This window comes from Globicephala melas, chromosome 6, assembly GCF_963455315.2.
Source record: "Globicephala melas chromosome 6, mGloMel1.2, whole genome shotgun sequence".
In the NCBI taxonomy this organism is placed as follows: Eukaryota; Metazoa; Chordata; class Mammalia; order Artiodactyla; family Delphinidae; genus Globicephala; species Globicephala melas.
Window position 1 is genome coordinate 36,748,625 of NC_083319.1, and position 21,953 is coordinate 36,770,577.

Sequence of the window (21,953 nt, forward strand, 5' to 3'; positions counted from 1 at the left end):
TCAAAGACTGGCCTGCACAGACTCCCAGCCCTGCCTATCTCACCACCTGGAGATGCCACAGTTTCAGGGACACACAGCTTGGCACCTGGGTTGGTCCCTCCCACATGGACCATGTGAAGTCGTTATTCAAGAGGACTTTGTGTAGTTTGAGGCAAAACACAGAACTAAATTAGCGACGCTAAGCCCCTGCATGGGAGACATCTTCCTGGAACATTTGGGCCTGTCACACATTCCTGGAGGGAGCAGCAACACAGCTGCAGCCACAGCTGCCAGGAACACGCCCCGGGCTCCCACCCTGTGTGCTGGGGGGAGGGCAGAGGCTGGAGGGCTTCCTCCGGGGGCCCTGAGTGAGCTCACCCTCACCCCCACGCTCACTGACTTCATCCTCCAAGGCTGCTTGGCCAAGAGCCCAGGCGGTGTGAGGGGCTTTCTCCCAGAACAGGCCCTGGGCCACCAGGCTGAGTGGGGGATGGGTGAATCGCAGGCCTAGCCCAGCTCCCTGGAAACCAAGGTGGTGCTGGGGGGCGTATTGAACTCTGAAATGCCCGTGGATTTTAAGAAAAAAGGGAGGGCGGTGGGTGGGCAAGGGGCGGTGGAAGGTAGAAAAATGCAAGGAAGTAAAGCTTTTTTCTCCATTTGTTCTTTGGCAATCCCACCAGAGAATTCCAGGAGGCGTGCAGATGACATCATGGCTTACAACGGAGAAATCTCAGTAATTCTGTGAAACGGAGCCCCTGCCTACCCCGTGTTTCCGATGGAAGCTGCTTTATATTTATGTGTTTAAAGCTGTATCTTGTGTCACATTTAATGAGGGTTTAATATTCTTAAATATCTACCAAAAGTAGATTACAATGCATGAAGGTCACATAAAATGAACTTCATTTTCTCAGCATCACAAACATTTGGAATACAGAAAGTCCAGGGACGGATATTGTAAGTAAGAAAGGTACAAAAGGAGTTTGCTTAAAAAATTCTTTTAAAGTTTAAAAATTGATTTCCCCCCCCTCCAAAGTCCAAATAATTGTAGTCTAGGGAACCATCAAGGTAAAGGCTTCATATGCTCATTTCTTTGGTAAGAATGAATTCATGCAGAACTGTAAAACCGAGTGTGTGCTCAAGAGACTCACAGCATCACACGAGCAAGCACATACACCCACAGGGACAGACACACAGCTGAGTTTTTGTTGTTCTAGGCACTTCAAATCCAAGTTCTTACGTCTGCCACCTGCCCGTTACATTGGCCAAATTACTTCTTTGGAGGCAGGACATTTTCTTCAAAGAAGCCCTGGTTGACGACATTCCCTGCTGGGAAGTATCTAGCCACCACGAAGGAGGACCCATCACCTGCAGATGCCTTCCCCACTCCCATCTTCTTTGTATTCTTCCATACCATGGCAGTGAAATGTCCTGTAGGGGAGCAGTCATGGGGAGAGGGAAAAAGATTAGTTAGCAAAGCCTGGAGAATGATGTTGCAAGGGACTCTTGAACCCCTGTGCCGTCCTGCCATGCTGTGAGAGGCTTGATCTTCAGCCACCGATCAGAGGGAGGAGACACAAAACACGGACCAATTTTCTAATGCATCGGGTCCTCTCAGTCAGCCACAAAGACCCTACTCATCTCACTCTCTGATGCCCAAAGGTTTCATGGTCTCCCAGAGATCATGGCAAAGCCCAGAGACCCCAACAATTAGGATGCCACCCTACCTGGCACCTGCTTCCACCCCTCCCCCTGAACTGTACTCTTCAAGGTCACCAATGATCTCCATGTTCCTTCCCAATGGTCACCTTTTGCCTTCATCTTACTTGACATCTCAGGAACATTAATGGAGTCGACTCTTCCGCTTTTCAAAGGACTCTCCTCTTTTGGTTTCCTCTCTTGGCATTCCTCCCATGTCACTGCCTCTTCCTCTTCCTCCTCTATCTCACTTGTGAATATTAGAGGACCCGCATTTCCCAAGGCTCAATCCTGGGCTCTCTTATCTTTTCTTTTTGCACTCTTCAGGCGATTTCATCTTTCCCTGGCTCCCAAATATCTTTCTCCAGCCCAAATCTCTCCTCTGTGTTCCAAACACAACTACTTACTTGACATTTCCACTTGGATGAGTCACAGGACTCTCAAATTTAACCTGCCCAAACCTCACTCTTGATTTTGGTCCCTCCCATTTCCATGTCTGGTACCTCTGTGCACAAAATCCTCAGGGTGGCTCTGTATTCCTCCCTCCTGCTCATTTCCTCACAACAACCCATCATTCAATCCTGAAGAATCGGAAGGGTAAGCTGTGACAAAGTGAGAGAGTGGCATGGACATATATACACTACCAAACGTAAAATAGATAGCTAGTGGGAAGCAGCCGCATAGCACAGGGAGATCAGCTCGGTGCTTTGTGATCGCCTAGAGGGGTGGGAGGGAGGGAGACGCAAGAGGGAAGAGATATGGGAACGTATGTATATGTATAACTGATTCACTTTGTTATAAAGCAGAAACTAATACACCATTGTAAAGCAATTATACTCCAATAAAGCTGTTAAAAAAAAAATCCTGAAGAATCTAACTCCAAAATACATCTCTAGTCCATCCACTCCCCAAACTGTGGTCTCAACCGCAAACTTTTCTCACTTGGGACCACTGCAACAGCCTTCGCCTGGCTCTCCAGAAGCCACCCTTGCTGCCTCAATTCACTTTCCACTGACATAGCCAGAGTGATCATTTTGAGACATAAGTCATATCTGTTTACTTCTCTGCTTAAAAATCCTTCCATTGTTTAGTCGTACCTAAAACGAGAGTGAATGCTTTGCCCCAGTGGCCTCGTTTCCATTCCTTGAACACATCCGGTTATTTCTGACTATAAAGCCTTTGCACACACTGGCCGCTGTATGTAACGCTCTTCTGATGACCAGCGTTTTCTTGTCCCTTAGGTGTCAGCCCAAATGTCACTTTTTCAGGGGCTTCCCTGGTGGCGCAGTGGTTGGGAGTCAGCCTGCCGACGCAGGGGACACGGCTTCGTGCCCCGGTCCGGGAGGATCCCACATGCCGCGGAGCGGCTGGGCCCGTGAGCCATGGCCACTGAGCCTGCGCGTCTGGAGCCTGTGCTCCACAACGGGAGTGGCCACAACAGTGAGAGGCCCGCGTACCGCAAAAAAAAAAAAAAAAAAAAAAAAGTCACTTTTTCAGAAAGGCCTTTCACAATCACTCTTATTTCCTGAACACCTCCCTCCCCTGAGTCTTATTGCACCATTTTCCCCCTCGTATCATTCTTACCATTTGCAATGGTGTATCTGATTATTTGCTAATTGTTTGGCTCCTTCACTAGGCCATGAGCCCCACATGGGCAGGAACCAAATTGATTTATTCATCAAAGTACATGCAGTGCCCTGGCACAGCCTGACACATGGAAAATGTAAAATAAACCTTTGTTGAATGAATGAATGGAATGCATGAGTGAATGAATGAAAAGCATATGGAAGAACCATCTTGGACTAAGTTCTGCCACCACTGGAAATGCAGGCTTTCTACAGTTTGAGCTCTTTGAGACCTTGACAAGTTAGAGCCTCCTTCAGTTCCCTCTGCTCTGAGCCAAATAGCCCAGTTCCTTCTCAAGCTACTGCCTGCCCCTCCAGGTGCTTCTGTGGCTTGCCAAAGCTTCCCAGCATCATTCTCTCACTGTTCAGGCTGCCTGCCCCTCACTCACTGGTATTTTCAAACTGCTAACATAGCTTAGCTTCTAACTCCCCTCCTGCTTTGGGGTCAAAGAGCTGATGCTGTAACATACTCTTTGCTCAATGACCATAAATTCTCATCTCCTGGGAGTAGAGACTGGGAGTTCATCCTCTGCACCTTTCTCATAGAGATCCTTTGACAGGTCAATGGGATATTTACTGCCATGTCACAGAATGGCATTCATTTTCGAAAACAACCCCAAAGATATTATATTTCCTCTTTGAGGGCAGGCACCATATCTGTCTTATTGACCATTGGGCTTGGCACATAGTAGATGCCCAATTAATATCTGATGAAGAAAGGAAGAGACAGAGGGAAGGAGGAAAATTGTGATCAGAGTAGCTAAGCTTCCAGTGGCTGGTTAGGAAAGAAAGAGGGCAACTGCTTTATACCTATTAAGATGGAAATTATTTAAAAAACAAAACCAAATAACAAATGTTGGTGAGGATGGGGAGAAATTGGATCCCTTTTGCTTTGCTGATGGGAATGTAAGATGGTACAGCCACTGTGGGAGACAGTACGGCAGTTCCTAAAATAATTAAATACAGAATTACCGTATAATCTGGTAATTCCACTTCTAGGCATACACCCAAAAGAACTGAAAGCAGAACTCAAATATTTGTACACCAGTGTTCATGGCAATATTATTCACAACAGCCAAAAGGGGGAAAGAAAACAACTGCCCATCGACAGATGAATGGATAAACAAAATGTTGTATGTATACACAATGGAATATTACTCAGCTTTAAAAAAGAAATAAAATTCCAACATATGCTACAACATGGATGAACCTTGAGGGTATTATGCTAAGTGAAATAAGCCAGACACAAAAGGATAAATATTGTAGGATTCTTACCTATATAGGTAGAATAGTCAAATTCATGGAGACAGAAAGTAGAATAGTAGTTACCAAGGCTTGGGCTGGGGGTGGTAGGAAAGGATAAGAGTTATTGTTTAATGGGTTTAGAGTTTCAATTTGGGATGATGAAAAAGTTCAGCAGATGGATGGGGGTGATGAGTGCACAACGACATGAATGTACTTAATCCCACTGAACTGTATGCTTAAAAATGGTTAAAACGGTAAATTTATGTTAAGTGTATTTCACCACAAAATAAAGAAAGAAAGAGAAAGAAAGAGGAAGAAAGGAAGGAAGGAAAGAGACAGGCTGGTACCCACACTCTTCCATTCAGGGAAGAGACAGAGTTGATATTTCCCATTGTGTCTTGTATTTGGTAAGGACTAAATAAACCATCATTAATTAAATTGTGTTTTTCCCCCTATAAATGAACTCCATTTTTATAATTTTGAAATTTAGGTATAGTTTATTTCTTTGTCTACATCCCTAAAAGATTTGAGTTTACTAAATTCTTTATGAAAATAAGCAAACATAAACACTAATCAGTAGGGTTAATGCGATACAATCAAAGCAAGAATTAAAAGAAAACAAACACTAAGTACGATTATGCATCCTGACCACTTATCCTTAACCTCGTGTTAACTGCTGCTCAATACACTTTGATTCTCACCTCAGAAAAGAAGAAACACTACCTTCCAATTCACCCTTGGTCCTTACACTTTTTTTTTTTGGGTCCTTACACTTTTGAGTCACATTTCTTTCCCATCTCCAGGCTGTCAGCAGGTGTCACTGCTTCTATAGACTGTCTTGTCTTTTCTTCTTCTTCTTTTCTCTTTTGTTTTTTCTAATTTGGCCACACCATGAGGCATGTGGGATCTTAGTTCCCCAACCAGGGACTGAACCCAAGCCCCCTGCATTGGAAGCATGGAGTCTTAACCACTGGACTGCCAGAGAAGTCCCTTAGACTGTCTTTTCATTAAGGCTCAGGCCCTTTTTCATACAAGGCTTTTCTCCAAGAGACCACATGCTTTGGCCACTGACCCACCCACTCTCTCTGTCACCCAGACAAGGAAGAGCTGCCATTTATCCACTGGTTGCCAAGAAAATAATTACAGATACCACATGCGCACCAGCAGTGTGAATGCCCGTGGAAGCCTATTCCAAATAGATGAGACTAAGTAATCCTTCTTCTGACTGGAGAGGTTTCTGTCTGCAGAGATAATTAAGCCTGGGTATTTAGAGATGAATTAAAGGACACAACTTCCTTAGCAACCATCAGATACACACTGGTTTCTAACCCTAAACTACTAACAGCTTCCTTCTTTTTCTTTTTTTTTTCCTAAAGGGATCACATCCTCTTTCCTGCTATGGACCCAAACTTCCTAGAATATGCATTTGAAAAACAAGTTGAGTAAGTTACAGTACATCCTTGCAAGAGAATAATGCATAAGAAAGAGGAATCTCTTTCTGTATTGATATGGAACAATCTCTGCCAAGCTGCTGTGAGGACAAAGCAAGTGCAAAACAGATCATCTATCTGACACCAGCGTATAAAAAAGGGAAAAGAGAGCATTTACACAACTGCTGGTTCAGAACATCTCTAGAATGAGCCACAAGAAACTGGTATTACTGGTTGGGAGGGAAAGCGCTGGAGGCCAGGAACGGAAGGAAGACTTTCCACCTTATACAGCTTGCAAATTTCATGTCATATAAAAGTATTATTTATTCAGAATAAACAAAGCCTACTCATTAAAAGAAAACATAAAGGGACTGCAGGAAGCTATTTTTCTCCGCTCAGCACAAAGCATAGAACTGTGTCCTTCATCACAAGACTTTGACCCAGGTGGGGTGCGGTAGGGACAGATTATAGGATATTTCAAAGGCCTTTGCACCTGCAACATGGACTCAGGTCAGGGAACCCCTGAACCATGGTGCAGCAAGAAGCAGCTCTGGGGGAGGCTGACTCATGGGGGATGGGCCTGAGCATCTTTAAGGGTCTTGCGAGCCCCGCTTATATCACCACCCAAAGCTGTGCTCCTGTCTGAGGATCAGGCTCTGTGTGACCCAGGCATTGTCCACTGGCACCTGGGATGGCATAGGGGCTGGAGGCTCTGGGGTTTTCCTCTTTAGGGCTGGGAGATGTGGGGCAACAGACAGGATCACAGTGGGTCAGTGGTCACGGAAAGTTGAGTCCCATCTCCAGTTCTGACACTTGAGAGATTCCCACCTTGGAGCAGGGGCCATGTAAAAAGCATCAGATTGAGGATAGAAGGTAAACAGGAGTCTCTTCCCCTTCCTGGGCCTCAGTTTCTCTTCTGCAAACGGGTGGAATAAAGCCCCACCTTCAAATGGTGTTGCAGGGTTACGTGGCCATGGAGACAGAGATGCTTTTCACTGTCAAGTGGCGTGCACACACGAGCAACGCCAATCACTTGCTCTGACACGTCTGATTGCCCAAGAATCTTGCTCAACGGAAAAGGACGTCCAGACGCTGTGAAATAAAACGTCTTCTGGACGCTGATCTTTATGAAAAGAAGACCAGGTTCTGCCTACATGTCCTTAATCACTGGTAGGAGGTTGTCACTGTTCCCTCCCTCACCTCTCAAATCTAATTGCCACAGAACCAGCAATTCTCACTCAGGGCCTGACAGTGGCCTCCTTGTCCTGCCCCGCAGGGCAGACGCTTCTACCTCTCCCCACACGACTGCAAGAACCCCTGCCCAAAGGGGTGAGCACAAACCACAGGAAACGGTGACTGGCTCTGAGAACATGTCACTTCCTGCTTCTGAAGAAGCCTCCAGGGGGTAAGAAGCCATAAGTGGCTCCATCCATGGGTGGGATGGGGTGGGGCAGAGGAATGGGGGGTGGACAGAGAACCCCCTTTCCAGTTTCCCTGGTGCCTTCTGGTCAGAGAAATGCACAGCCCCTTCCAACCCATCCTGGGCCCCGGGTGCATGTGAGTCGGTCCTGAGGAAAGACAGGAGCCTGGTGATCGCTGCTGAGGGGCAGGGGGGAGCCCAGAGCTTGGAGCGGCTGCCCGGGGCTTAGTAAGCTAACCATTTACTGCTCACCGGGGAGGCCTATGCAAAGGCTGATGGTCCCTGGCCAGTTCCCTGCATCTAAATACTGGCTCTCAGAACGTCCCATAGAGGCCTCCGCTTTGTCCCTCTCCCTTGGGGACAGGGAAGAACAGGGAGTCGACCCTAGTTCACACAACTAATAGTGCCAGAGCTGAGACTAGATCCAAGCTTTCTGCATTCCAGGCTCTCCTGAATGACAAACTCGAGTATAAAGGTGAAGGGAGAATGCCTGGGAGGCTGTGAGGAGTGAGGTGCAGAGAGGAAGAATGTGAGGGTGTGGGGGGAGGAGGGAGCTCAGACCAGAAGAGCCAGCAGCTTGGCCGTTTTCTCAACGGCCCCAGGAAGCCACTGGCAGCTTAATCAGGAGAGCAGCGTGGGCAGAAAGGGTCTTAGAATATTCTGGCTGCTGGGGAGCAGGCTGGAGCAGAAGCGGGATGACAGGTTAAAAGCGCTGAGGCATCACTCCTGGAGAGAAACACTCAGCGACCTCTGAAATCCACAGCCTCCTTATATCACACTCCAGTCAGGTGAAGAGCTTTGAGTTGGGGTGTGTGTGTGTGTGTGTGTGTGTGTGTGTGTGTGTGTGTGTGTGTGTTGGGAGAGGTGTTGGGGAAAGAGGGTTTTGCCCTCTGGGCAAAGTCAAACCACAGAAATATGGAAGAGGTGAAACAGGAGAGAAATAATTGATTTTCAGAGGGTTAGCTCCTCTCTGAAGTCAGACCCAAACTGCAACCCAGCCCAGGGCCGGGTCACTGGTGTGACCATGTCACTCACCTGTCCCGGAAGTGAAGCCAGGCTGCTGAAAGTTGTAGTTCTTTATTTCACTGTACCATCTATCAGCCACCTCCTTTCCTGTATGGAAAAGAAAGTTTAAAACTCAGCAGCAAAATCAACCAACTCCCTATTCCTTCCGTCTCCTCCCATTAACCCCAAAGCACCCATCCCACAGTTAGACGTCTCATAAAGCACCAACGAGCTGACATGGGGACTCCTGCCCATGAGCACATCCAGGCTGCAGGGAGGGCCTTGTTAGGGGTTGGAAAGAGCCCTGGCCTGAGGTCAGGGGACCAGCATCTGTGTCCCTGCCCTGACACTAATTCACTGTGTAATCCTGGGCAAGGCCTGCCCCGTTCTGTACAATTGGGTTGAATGCAACGTACTCCAAGGGCTTCTAATGATGCTCTGAGTTTCCGGGAGACCACACCTTCATCCCACCGCAAGTCTGGCTCCTGAAACACCCACAGGAGGAAATGTAATTGGGCCGGTGGGTCAGGGTCTCCCCTGCAGGCAGAAGGGTACTCCCCTGGAGCATCCACTGGTCACAGCATTTCCCTGGGAGCGGCTGATCTCAGGGCCAGAGAGCTAGGAGCCTCGGACCTCAGAGCAGTAAGTCCTGAACTCGAATGAGTGCACCGATCACCTGGGGCTCTTGTTAGAATGCAGATTCTGACTTTGGAAGCTCTAGGGTGGAGCCCTGAGTCTGCATTTCTAACAAGTTCCCAGGTGCTGCTGCTCATCCGTGGACCACACTTTGCGGAGCAAGTCCTTCGAGAACAGTGGCTACACAGCGGCCGCAGCTGGGGAGCTGTTCAAAATTACTGATGCCTGGGGCCTGCCACAGGCTGACTGTATCAGGGTCTCCGGAGGAGAGATCCAGGCACTAGTATTTTTTGAAATCTCCACAAAAGATCCCAGTGTGTAGCCAGGGTGGGGAACCACTGCCCTAGAGATGTCCTACCCAACCCCTCTCTGTAGAGATGGGGAAACGGGGGCCAGGAAAGGTAGCAGATTTGCTCAAAGCCACACAGGGAGCCAGCGCCAGGAGCCCTGTCTCCTGCTGGCTCTCTCCCACCCCTCTCCCTTCTCCCCGCCAAGGCCCACAGTCTGAGCCTGGGGAGGGGCTGCGGGCCTCAGGCTCCTGCTTTCCCGGGGAGCAAGTGCACACTTCTCCTGGAGGGACTCTGCCCCAGGGAAACCAAGAGGACTCCCAGGGCCTCCCCGGGGAACTCCCAGGAATGTGAGGCCAGGGAGGGAGCAGTCATTCTCCCGCGGGAGTTTGGAGAAAGCTTCAGAGCACGAGGTAGCTCTCTCCAGCCTTTTTCCTAAAAAGCCACGACAGCCTTGTCAGAGCCAGGAAGCTCAAGAATGTTTGGTCAGTGTGGTGGGATCACCATTCCAGGCTGTGACCTTGGATGAGAAATTGTCTTTCCCATTATTATTACTTTTCCCAGCACGGAAAAAGGCTCTATTGCATTTTTTCTCGTGAAGAAAGTTAATACACAAGCACTGTAAATATTTTCAGAAAAACGTGAGGAACGTAAAATCCTTCTGAGGCTGGGGATGCTTCAGGGCCCGCAGGGTCAGGCTGAGACTCAGCACAGAAACGGTCTGTCTCCCCGCCCTCACTCCTCTGCTGGGAGCTCTTCTGGAAGCGGGGTGGGGCTGGGCAGTCTGACTCATCTCTGTGTCCCTGGCAGCCAGCACAGGCCTGGCCCTGAGCTGGCCATCGGAGACCTTGTGGTGAGCTGCAGTCAGCTCCTGGGAGCAGACAGACAGCTCTGGGGTTCTCTTCCCTTTTTCTGGGCCTGTGGCTGCATCACGGCGACAACACCACGGAGGGCGCTGGGGCCAGGAGGGGCGTGCACGCTGGATGTCCTAGGCCCGGCTCAGGCAGGAGCGGGGGAGCTGAGAAACGACTCACCTGTCTGATCGTAGGATGCCCACGCCAGGTTCTCCCCGCACTGGCCACGACTGGACTCCGGGCTGTGCTTGAGGATCCTCGTGCTGGCCAGGGCCTCTGAATACCTGCCGGAGTCCACGGTGCTTCCTTAGAGCGAGTACGGCCCAGGGAAGCCCCCAGAGTAGGAGCCCTAACCTGGTGTGGCTGAACTTCCTTCCCTGCCCTGGGCTCGCCGAGGCGATCAGGAGCATCACACCTGCAACTCGTCTAAGCCCCCACTCCAGTCCCATTTTACAGAGGAGCACACTGAGGCTCAGAGGAATAATGGGACCTGCCTGGGTAAGTGGCAGAGTGGTTATTCAAGTCTGGCTGTATTTGCCCCCAACCCACGTCCCTCCTGCCTTCCAGAGCCCATCTGGGACTGCAGCAGGGGCAGCACCGGGAAGGGCCCGAGTTGCCCGGGGCCCCGGGGGGACTCACTGCTGAGCCTCCCGGTTGAGCTTCTTGCAGAGCTTCAGCGGGGCGACGCCATGCTGCTTCCGGTACTCATTGTGGGCCTTCAGGACCTCGTCATTAAACTGCTTGGAAGCTGCAATGATTTCAAGATGGAGACTGTCTCAGCGTGGAGAAGAGAGCCACGGAAAGTACGCCAGCAGGCTTCAGAGCAAAGCCCAGCTCAAACCTCAGCCCACGTGCCCAGGCTGCTGCCCCGGTCTCTGCACACTGATGCCCCCTGGACTACGCAGGGCCCCATGGGGCATGTTAGGCATTTGGACCTTTATCCAAGGCAATGGGAAGCGACTGAATGGGGGCGGGGAGTGAGCTGAGGAGAGCTGTGTTTCTGGAAGACCCTGCTGGCTGCTGAGTGGGGGATGGGCTGGAGGTACAGAGCAGATGGTGGGAGGCAGGACAGGAAGCAGCAGGACTTCTGCAAGAAAATGTTTGAAGGAGACTGGGTAGCTCAGAGCGGACCTACAGTGCATGGTCAGGGGGACTGGCAAGGGCTGGAGGTGGGAGCCCAGAGAGAACAGGCCTGGCTGGGGTTGAGGGGTGCCTGCACTGTCCCGAGAGAGAGGGACAGATGAAGAGAAGAGGACCAACCAGGGTAGGACAGCATTGGGAAGCAGAGAGAGGGGAGAGTGTGGGAAACAACGCGGTGGTGGGGTGGGATCAGCTGGGCTCAGGCTTGCAGGTGAGGGAAGAGGTGGAGCTTGTGTCCAACTGGGTCACAACCTCAGAAAAAGCAAGGCCAAGAAGTGGTGAAGCCAAGGGTAGGCCAGGTCAGCAGTGGACAGAGGTCCCTTCAATTCGTATCTGAAATGGAGCCCCATCCATCCCACATCCTCCATCCATCTCTCCACCACTCATCCATCCACCTATTGATTCATGATCTAAGCATCAACATCCAACCACCCATCCATCATCCATCCAACCCCAGCCCATCCCTCTGTACATCTGCTCTCTGAGTGCCTCCTCTGGGCGAGGTCCCATATTGTACGCTGGGGGTCCAGAGACAAATCAGCCGTGTCCTGCCCTCAACGAGCTCACACACAGAAGGGAGACAGCCTTGTAAACAGACACTAGCCAACAGTGCGGTAGGGCCAAGGTGCAGGTGAGCACAGGTCAAGAGGAACTCAGAGAAAAGCAGCCTAACATGGTCTGGGAGACCAGGAAGGCGACCCCTGATTTGAGGCCCCACAGAGGTCTGGACAGGAGCTGGCCACGCTAAGATTGTGAAGGTGCAGAGTGCAGCCTTAGGAATCTGGGAGTCCCCCCTCTCCCTCCCCCCACCCCCCCTCCACCATGGAAACGGCGGGTGAGCCGGGTGAATTATGAGCGATGGCCACAGAGGGTCCATAACACTGAGCTAGTCCCCTCTGGCGGGAGCCTGCCCCTGAGGCCTGGCCATGGGCAGGGAGGGTGTAAACCAGAGGATGAAAGAAGCACCCCTCTGTCCACTAGCCTAGGTCACCTTCACCAGCCACCTTTCTCCTCCTCTGCTGTCTTCCCCCAGAGGCCATGGAGATGAAGCAGCAGGGGTCCTCTTCCCCTCCCTCAGCCAGATCCCTCAGGTCTCCTGGGCCTTCAGATAGAATCCCACTGGGCCTCTGAGGGGATGTGAGGGAAGAAGACCCAGGGCTTGCCCTCCGGAGCTTTGGGCTAGACACCAACCCAGCAGAGGGAAGGAAACTGCAGGCTATGCCAGTGGTGGTCGAGCTTTCCAAGGGGTTTCCAAAATATTGGACAGCGAGTGGTCCTGACCTCAAACATTCCAGGGCCCGGCAGGGCAGTCCAGTGGGGTCCAGTCACAGTAATGTGGAGTGAGACAGGGACAGGGGTGGGAGAGGGGTGCTGAATGCCAGGATCTGGGAGATCTGGGTTGACAGGCAGAGATGGGAAGATGCTGTGACAAAGGCGTGGAGGTGAAAACCCTGATGATGGTAACTGGGCACAAGGCAGAGGGTGGAGCTACCACCTGAAGTCTCAGGCCTCTGTGGCCAAGAGGCCGGCCAAGCCCTTGCTGGAACGAAAGACAAGGATTTGGGGTTTATTGGAGGGAGGGGGGAAAGGGAAGATACTGTCTAATGGGTACAGAGTTTCAGATCTACAAGATGGAAAAGTTCTGGAGATCTGTTTTACAGCAATGTGAATATACTTTATACTAAAAAATGGTTAAGATGGTAAATTCTATGTCATGTGTTTTTTACAATTAAAAAAAAAAAAGATGTTGGGTTTAGCATGTTCCTGTGGATAATGGAGTCACAGAGGCTTTTAAAGAACATCTCAGGGGCTTCGCTGGTGGCGCAGTGGTTGAGAGTCCGCCTGCCGATGCAGGGGACGCGGGTTCGTGCCCCGGTCCGGGAAGATCCCACATGCCGCGGAGTGGCTGGGCCCGTGAGCCATGGCCGCTGAGCCTGCGCGTCCGGAGCCTGTGCTCCGCAACGGGAGAGGCCACAACAGTGAGAGGCCCATGTACCGCAAAAAAAAAAAAAAAAAACAGAATATCTCAGGTGCAAGTGGCGGGAGCCACAACAACTCAGGGGAACCGCACTGGGGCCTCGCTGACAACACGCTAAGGAGTCAGCTGGGTGGCGTGGCAGCCAGAAACCCACGGGCTCCGGGGCGATGTGTTGCACAAGCCAGTGTCCAGCTGGAATGCTTCACCCAGCCCAGGCCCCACCTTGCATTAGAGGCAGTGAAAATCTGAAGTGTGTTCAGAGGTGGTGATGAGGTGAAGGAGGGGCTGGATAGGTGGTCTTATAAGGGATGGTTGCAAGTACAGAAGAAGATCAGACTTTGGAAGACACCGTAGAGGGCCCTGCTGAATTCTGGGGCTGCACAGGGCAGAGCTGGGGCCAGTGGGTGGAAAAGCCAGGATGACAGATTTCAGCTCAGCCTAAGAAAGATCTTTCTCTCCATGAACGCTTTCTGAAGACTGAAAAGGCTACCTCGCAAGGTAGTGAGCTCTCCAGCACTGGGGACAAACAAGCAGGTGATGCCTCTCAGAGGGATTCAGGCACTGAAGACCCAGTCAGATGACCTTTAAGTCCCTTCCAACCCTGAGATCCCATAAGGTCCCATCAGGGTAGGGGTGAGAGGAGGCAAGATGACTGACTGACCCCAAACTTCCAGGAGTTCATAGCTTGTCTAACGAGTGATCAAGGTAAGTGTATGTGTCCATGCAAGGGCAGGTGTGGATACACACAGAGTGGCAGAAGGTCTCTATCTGAGTGACAGACCTGGCCAGGCCCATTCTAACATCCCTTCCAGCTCCTATGTCCCAGGCAGGCCACGGTGGGACACTACGGGAGATGCATGGGACTGAGTGGCATGGGCAATGGTGATCACAGATGTATCAAGGAAGGCTCCCTGGCGGAGGTAATGAGGAGGCAAAAGCGCAGAAAGGGCCAGTGTGGAAGGGACCTGGTGTATCCCGGGGCTGTGTGGAGGAGGTGGAGATAAGGGGAATGGGTGGGTCGCTAAGGTGAAGCCCGTTTAAAGACAGCTCTGAGTGCTGGGGTGAGATACACTGGACTCTGGAGTGCTCAGGCCCTGCAGTCTCCTTGGCAGAGGGGACATAAGGCTGCTAAAAACTAGGTCACTGCATTCCCAGAATGTGGGAAGTAGTGAAACAAAAGTGAAAGTTCCTGCGCCCAACCTAAGCTTGTAGCCCAGAAGCTGAAGCCAGTCATTGATCCCAGCAGAGCCAGTGCCCTGGGCCAGGGTTCCTAGGAAGGGGTCAGGAGGGGTGCCCTCTCTCCCTGCCCCTGGCTGGGAGGCCTGGCGGCCCCATGACCACACCCCTGGCTGACTCACTGGTCCCCTCTCACCACGGCAGCCAGTCCCAGTCCAGGCGGCCCCTGTGAGCAGAACCTCAACCTCAGGGAAGCAAGATACCACTGATGACCACACCCAGAAAGAGGCACACCTCACTTCTGTAGAGAAACCTGAGAGCAGATAAACATAAGGAAAACAGGAGTCAGAGAAAACCCACCCATCCCTGCCTGATGCAGGGAGAGTCCTCAGAGCCACCCCATGGTTGTGGGGGGAGAAGAAGGGAGGGATTATGCCCTCATTTTGTGGGAGGGTAAACTGAGGCTCAGAAGTCACACAGCCTCAGGGTACCAGCCTGGAATGAAGGAGGACCTTTCTTCTGCTCGATGGCCAGCCATTCTAGGTGCCAGGCCTGTGCAAGATCTGATTTACTTCTCACCACCATTGTGGGAGCTTCCACTACTGTACCCATTTTTTGGATGAGGAAACTGAGGCTCAAGAAGGAAATAACCTGTCCACATTCCTACAACTGGTCCAGAGGTAGGCCCACGAGGAGAGAAACCCTGCCCTTAACCCCACCCCACCCCAAGGGTCACGAGACAGAGGAAATCATTGAGAAGAGAAAGATAGGGCCACCAGTCCCAGGAGGAGGATCAGCCTAGTGGGGTTGGCAGCCGCCTTCAAATCTCTGAGGGGAAAGAAGAGGAAGAAGGAAGAGGAGAAAAGAACTAAGATTTCTCAAGAGCCTCCTCTGTGCCAAGGCCTTTATAGACAGACTGTCGTGAGGGGCCCCAGAGGAAAATCAGGGGCTGTGGAGTAGAAGCGCCAGGGGGCAGACCTGGGGCTTAAGGCCAGAGCTGTTGAAAGGTGGAAGGGGCTGCCTGGGCCTGGCTCCTGCGGCTGAGGGAAGGCGGCTGGCCAGGGCGGTCTCTGCCGCTTGGAGGGTGCAGGCATCTTGGGTGGGGCTGGACTGGGGGCTCTTGAAGGTTCTTTAGGGCAGAGCTTCTAACTGTTGAATAAAGAATCTAAGGAGGTCCGTGCCCCTCCTCCCTCACAGCTGGTGGCTGCGACAGGCTCCTCCCTCAGCATCCATCCTCTTCGGAGGCCTCCCAGAGCCCAGCTGACTCATTTCTCAACCCTCGCCAGACTCCCCACCAGAGAGGCCCAGGACCGTCAGGGGCCAAGGCAGGAATTATGGACAGGCCCCTCTGGTCCCCTGGCAAGAAGCTAGAAGGCCTTTGGGGCAAAGCTGGTTTTGTTTGGTCCCCTGGCAAGAGGCTAGAAAGCCTTTGGGGCAAAGCTGGTTTTGCTAGTTTATCAGGAAGAAAGAATAAAAAGTTGATTAAAAAAACAAACATATGGGCTTCCCTGGTGGCACAGTGGTTGAGAGTCCGCCTGCCGATGCAGGGGACACGGGTTCATGCCCCGGTCCGGGAAGATCCCACATGCCGCGGAGCGGCTGGGCCCGTGAGCCATGGCTGCTGAGCCTGCGCGTCCGGAGCCTGTGCTCCGCAACGGGAGAGGCCACAACAGTGAGAGGCCCACGTACCGCAAAAAGAAAAACAAAATCAAAAAAAACCCAAACAAACGTATATACACTAATATGTATAAAATAGATAACTAATAAGAACCTCTGTATAAAAAATAAATAAAATTCAAAAAACAAACAAACAAACAAAAAAGCAATGAGTTCCAGATGAGTAGCTCTTTTCAGCTTGGGTTCCAGGAAATCCAAGAGGCAAATCCCAGCTCTGCCTTTTACTAGCTGGGTGACCTTGGACAAGTTGCTTCATCCCTCTGTGCCTCATTGACTCCATATACAAAATGGGGATAACAGTATTCACCTCACAGGGTTGTTGTGAGAATTAAATAAATTAATATTCGTAAGTGCTTTAGAACAGATCTGGAGCAAAGTGAACAACTACAGTTCAACTAAATGTCAGCTATAATTATTATCATTACTGTTGGGCAGAGGAGCCTTTAGCCTCCTAAAGGAGGCTGACGTCCAAAGTTCCTCCTGGCCTTGGGGGAAACTGCTCCCATCAGATCCCTTCCCAGATTTTAACAGGAGCAGGGCTGCTGGTATTTAACCTGGCCTTGATGACCTCTTTCAGTACCTCTGAGCTCAGATATTTACTGAGTAAGTGAGCACAAGAACAAATGAATGAGATTCTCACACCATCACTGGGTAACCCTGAGGACAGGATTCTTCTCATTACAGAGGAGGAAACTTTGGTCTTTGGGAGGACATGTGAATTGCCCGAGGTCACAAAGTGAGTCCACATGAGAGCCAGATCTAAGAATGTCCCTCCTTTGCCCCGGATCTCACACACTTTCCACCTTACAGACATCTTCCTTTCCCTAAGCAAGAATGACAAGGATGTCCCAGTGTATCGGCTGCCCCTTTGTGATGGGCAATAGTCACTGAAGGGCTGAAGAAGCCAGGGCAGAGAGAGCGCTTGCTCTCACCAGCAGACAGGTGGTCCCCTCTCCAGCCCTGCCTGCCACCCCTCAGGCCTGCCCGTCAGCATTGGGCAAGTCCCTGCCCAGTGCCAGGGCCCTGCTTCCCCACCTGTGTGAGAAGGAAGGATGACATCTGTGGTTTTCAAAATAGCTTCAAGGCAGGGAAACCCTTTCTTTGAACCTTTCTTTGGAATCAACAGATGAAAATGGTACTGCTGGGACTGACCTGGCCACATGGCCTCCCCCTGCAGAGGTGTGAGGGCCCTGCTCAGTAGAAAATTCGGATTAGTTGGTCCCTGAAGGTCTTTCTGCTCTGATAACCTCTGGGGCTGGGAGATGTGGGTCAAGGGATAAGAAGATTCTTAGAGACAATTAGAGGGTGTGTGGATGTCCCTAAGGGCCAGAGTCCAGGCTGAGAAACAGGATGACAAGTGGTCATTGTGGTAGAGGGGACAGCACCCAGCTGGGAAGTCAGAGAGCTGGGTACAAATCCTAGTTTGTCTACTTATTGGTCAGGGTGTGAGCTTGGGCGAAGTACTCAACCTCTGTAAATCTATTCAGCTGATAACAACTGCCTCACAGTGCTGTTATGAAAGTTAGTAACACATGTGAAATACCCAGCTCCAAGCCTGGCACAGAGCAGGAGCAGAATAATTGGTGATCACTCTTATTAGGGACTATATTAGAGGCTTTCACTGAGCCCCAGGCCATTGCCTTTCTCTGCCCGGCTGCAAACTGAAGCCCAGCAAGGAGACCAGGGCCAGTGGCCGGACCTGGAAGTCTCTGAACACTGGGCCAAGTGACTCCTGGAATTTAAGCTGTTTTGGTTATGTGACACTTTTCCAGCAATGCCCGCTACCCCAACAGCTCTGGGGTATATCTGAGGTTGAAGATTAAAAAGAGATAGGCTCCTATGCAGGGATGAGGAAACTGAGGCCCAGAAGAGGCAGGCTCCTTATGAAGGTCTTTGTGGAACCACAGAAAGCCCCTGGGTGGATACACGTCTGTGATGCCACCTGTCTTTTGGGCAGACAGCCTCAGGCTGGCGGCCCGGAACATCAACGTTTGGGCCCATGTCACCCAGAAAAGTCATTTTCTCTTGGGGTCCCTTAGGGGAGCCAGATGCTATCCAGGGGGCTCAGAGTCTTCGGGGCGGGGGGGGGAGAGAAATAAAATGCATGTGGCTAAGGGCCAGCATTCTGAAAGGTCCCTGGGTGTATGTGGAGGGTGGGCATGGGAAGGGGGGTGGAAACTGCCTGAACCACCTCTAACCTGTCTTCCACCACCATCCTGCTGGACTCTGCACCTCCAGTCCTGGAAGGTGTCATCACCTTCCTGCACCCAGATTCATACCGCTGACCTTTCCTTCTTATTCACAGCAAGTTAATCACCAAGTCTGCTCGAGGCTACCATTTCAAAAATCCATCCCCGCTTCCTCTCCAGTCCCTTAGATGTCTCTGTCATCTCTTGCCTGAGTAACTGCAGCAGCCTCTCCCTGACGCCCACCTCCACCCTCTTCCCATCTGATCCGCCCTCCACCCTGGAACAGCTCTAGTCCTGCGGCTTTGAGATCGATGCTTTTCAATGGTCCCCCCAGGTCCCATCGGAAAAAGTCCAAAGTTCCAAGACACTCTGGGGTCTGACCACCTCTTCCAGGAGGCTTCACTGGACGCTTGGGCAGAGATTTTCCCCTCCCCTGAGCTCCCACTTCTCTTCACCTGTACCTGTCTTGTGGCTTAGATCACTTTCCATCTCTTACTGGAGCCATGTGGTGCCTGTCTATCCCCCCAATCTGCTTTATGGTGCATTTCATAATCCACATGAACACTCCTGAGGGCAGGGGCCATGCCCTCCGCAGCACTGGGTCCACAGCTTGGTACAGAGCTCATAGATGGTGGAATGGAAGGATGAGAGGGAGGGAAGGAAGGATGGAGGGAGGGAGAGAGGGGGAGAGGGATGAATGAACAAATAGAAGATAGGCACCCAGCAGTTCTGGAAAACTGTTTCTTAGGGAAGAAGCCAGAAACAACTGATTAAAATGTAGCTGTAGAGAATTTGTGGATTTTCTCCTCATCTATAGAGAAAGGAACTGATTTCCCAAGTAGGGATCTCAAAGTGCCCTCTCACATCTTCCATGCTCGTGTCCCCGCCCTCCTCTCCCCACACCCGCCACCTATCACATTCTTCTTTAACTGCAAGTCACCTTTCCATACTGTAAAAGACCCTGGGGATGATATAGGCCATCCTCCTTGTATAGATGAGGAAACTGAGGCACAGAGAAGGAAAGGGCTTTGATTGAGATCACACAGCAAGTGATTAGCAGAGCCAGGGCTGAAAGCCAGACCTGTAACTACAGATAAGGGCAGGTTAGGACCAATGCCAGAGAAAACTACTTACTCCCAACACTGGTACCTCGTAAGTCCAGATCTTGAGGACAGATTCAAGAAGAGACCCAGCCTTACCCATCTGAGGCTGACAATCTCAACTTCCCATGAAGCAGGACTTTTGAACTCTGTTCAAAAGCTGTTCATTAAAAAGCCTCCTGTGAGGCAGGAACTATGCTGAGATAGACATGGTTCCTGGCTGCCAAAAGTGAGGAGTCTGTGGGAAACAGATCTTTGGCTGGGTAGTGTCCCAACCTGACTGCTGGGAGGGCTGCAACAAAGAAGACACCAGGTGGGGAAATCGGGGTGGGCTCCCAGCACAGGAGTTGAGCCTAGAAAGACGGGGAGGATTTTCAACTTCACCGAAGTGGGAGAGGTGGAGTGCTGGTGGTGGTGGTGAGCGCTGGGAAAGGGAACCCAGCGGAAGAGCTATGCCCAGAGCACAGCTGAGTGCAGGGGGAGGAAAGGGGCTGAAGAATGTGTACTCTTTTCACCTGCAGACAATGGGATGGAAGCTGTTAGGGAATGACGGCACTTCACCGGGACAGCCACCTGGTGAGGATGGGCCGCGACAGGTCAGAGAGAAAGGGGAAGCCGTTGTTGGCAACCGTGTGTAGCCTGACTGAGTCTGGCACCGGGTAGGGGTGGAGGGGGACTTAAAGGAGGAGAGACAACGACCGAAGAAAAGGATGCTCAGAGCTGTCTTTCGGAGGGTTGGTCGGGGCAAGCTGTTTTGCAGGAAGAGAGGCTGTCACAGTTCTGTGGCTTTTTCCAACTCTAACCCTGTCCTGAAACAAAGCAAAAGCCACGCCTTGGCCGGACGCTGAGCGCTAATCCCATCAGCGCCTGGAAGCCCTCCCTGACGCAATCTCTGGCTCGCAGACAGGAGGACCCTCCCTCGGTCTCGCCTTCCTCCCTCTCTCCCGAGGGCCCGACGGCCACCCCGGCTTCCTGGCTGCCCCGGAAATCGCCCACGTCGCGAGCCCCTCCATCCCGCACCCAGTGGTCCCGGAGCGCGGCCGGAACCGTGTCGCCCCGGCGGAGGCTGTCGACCCGCTCCCCGGGGATCCAGCCCACCACGGGAAGAGTGACAGTGAAGACCCCGGAGCCTGGGGCTCCGAGCCATCCCCGCACCCCGGCCCGGCTAGCACGGCGAGCTCACCTGATTTGCCCATGGCAGGCTCTGCGCGCTCTTCGGCTCCCGCTGCGCTGCGCTGCGCTCCCTGCCGGCCCCGCGCCGCTCCGAGAGCCGAGGAGGAGGCCGGGCGGCCGCAGCTCCTCCCCCGGCGCGGCCCGGCCCCCGCCTTATAAGGCAGCGGCAGCTGCAGGAGGAGGCGCCTGGGGCCACACCGCCGGCTGCCTGGAGGAGGCACCGCGCGCCTTCTCGCCCTGCTCCCGAGAACTTGCCCCGAGTGGGGACCCCAGCGACCGCTCAGGGCTCTCCAGGTGCGGACGGGGAGCCCAGGGCGTACTGGATACCTGTCCCTCTCGGGACACTGAATGGGGATGCAGAGGGAAGCCCACGCCTCTCATCCTGTTCCTGGTAGATGCTCAGCAACTGATGCGCTACGGGGACCGCGGGGCTCACAGTCGAGGTGTGAGGGTCGGTTTCGACCCGCGTCACCAGGGGTCGGTGCTCTTCCCGCCGCGGCCTGACCCCCACAAACCCCTAAGGCCCCGAGCATGCCGCCTTCCCCTCCCCAGTGACCCCGGGCTTCGAAGGGCATCTTCGTCCTCTCCCCAGCACACACCCTCTGGTGCGAGTCCAGGTGGGAGATGGGCACTCCCCAACCCTCCTGCGTGGCCGTCCCAGGGAGGCTCCTGCAGCCCCGCTCTGACCCGTCCTCTTGTCCCTCGTTGCCTGTCACACCAAGCCAAATCCCCCACCCCTGAAGTCAAACTAGACTTTTTTGCGGGGTTGGGAGGGCTCGCCAAGCGGCTTGCGGGATCTTAGTTCCCAGACCAGGAATCCAACCCGGCCTGGCAGCGAAAGCGCTGAGTCCTAACCACTGGACCGCCAGGGAATTCCCCAAAGTAGACTTTTTGATATTCCTCAAACACGTTCTGAGATTCCTCGCCTCCTTGCCTTCCTCAGGCTGTTCTGTCAGCATGGGCTGCTGGCCCATCTCTGACCATTCAAGTCCTACCCTTCCCTCAGGGCATAGGGGTCCCTTCAACTTCCAGAGGTCCTGACCTTTTCTGGCCTTGGGGCAGTGGTCAGTACATACCTAGCACTGGGGAGACTTGGTCTCAGTCACAGCCCCACCCCGTGTGAGAAGAGTGGGGAATAAAGACATAGCCTGGGGCACCTGTGTGAGATTCCCCAGAGTAACTCCTTATTGGGGAAGGGGCTCAGTAAACCCTAATTGAAGGAAGCTAATTTTAAGACCTTTCAATAAGTGGGCACTGAAGTGAACTGACTTATTATGAGGGTAGACCTTTTTTTTTTTTGGGCTGTGTTGGGTCTTCGTTGCTGCACGCGGGCTTTCTCTAGTT

The 21,953-nt window shown here is 52.3% G+C and overlaps 1 protein-coding gene across 2 annotated transcripts; it reads right to left on the reverse strand.

The window, feature by feature from the left end:
- Positions 1-804: 804 nt before the first annotated feature.
- Positions 805-20,703, reverse strand: GLIPR2 (GLI pathogenesis related 2). Of its 2 annotated transcripts, XM_030884238.3 has the most exons (5): positions 20,620-20,703; positions 10,816-10,924; positions 10,357-10,460; positions 8,430-8,507; positions 812-1,407 (listed from the first exon to the last, which is right to left on the reverse strand). In XM_030884238.3, the coding sequence occupies exons 1-5, from the start codon at positions 20,630-20,632 to the stop codon at positions 1,247-1,249; spliced, it is 465 nt and encodes a 154-aa protein (XP_030740098.1). In that variant the 5' UTR covers positions 20,633-20,703; the 3' UTR covers positions 812-1,246. The 2 variants fall into 2 exon arrangements, with proteins under 2 accessions (XP_030740099.1, XP_030740098.1); XM_030884239.3 differs by lacking the exons at positions 8,430-8,507; positions 10,357-10,460 and having other exon boundaries at positions 805-1,407.
- Between the last annotated feature and the right edge of the window lie 1,250 nt (positions 20,704-21,953).

Coding starts and splice junctions, on each gene's coding strand:
- GLIPR2 (XM_030884238.3), bottom strand. Junction 10,461..10,815: donor CTCAACCGGGAGGCTCAGCA/GTGAGTCCCCCC, acceptor GGACTCCGGCAG/GTATTCAGAGGCCCTGGCCA. Junction 1,408..8,429: donor TGGCTTCACTTCCGGGACAG/GTGAGTGACATG, acceptor GCTCCCCTACAG/GACATTTCACTGCCATGGTA.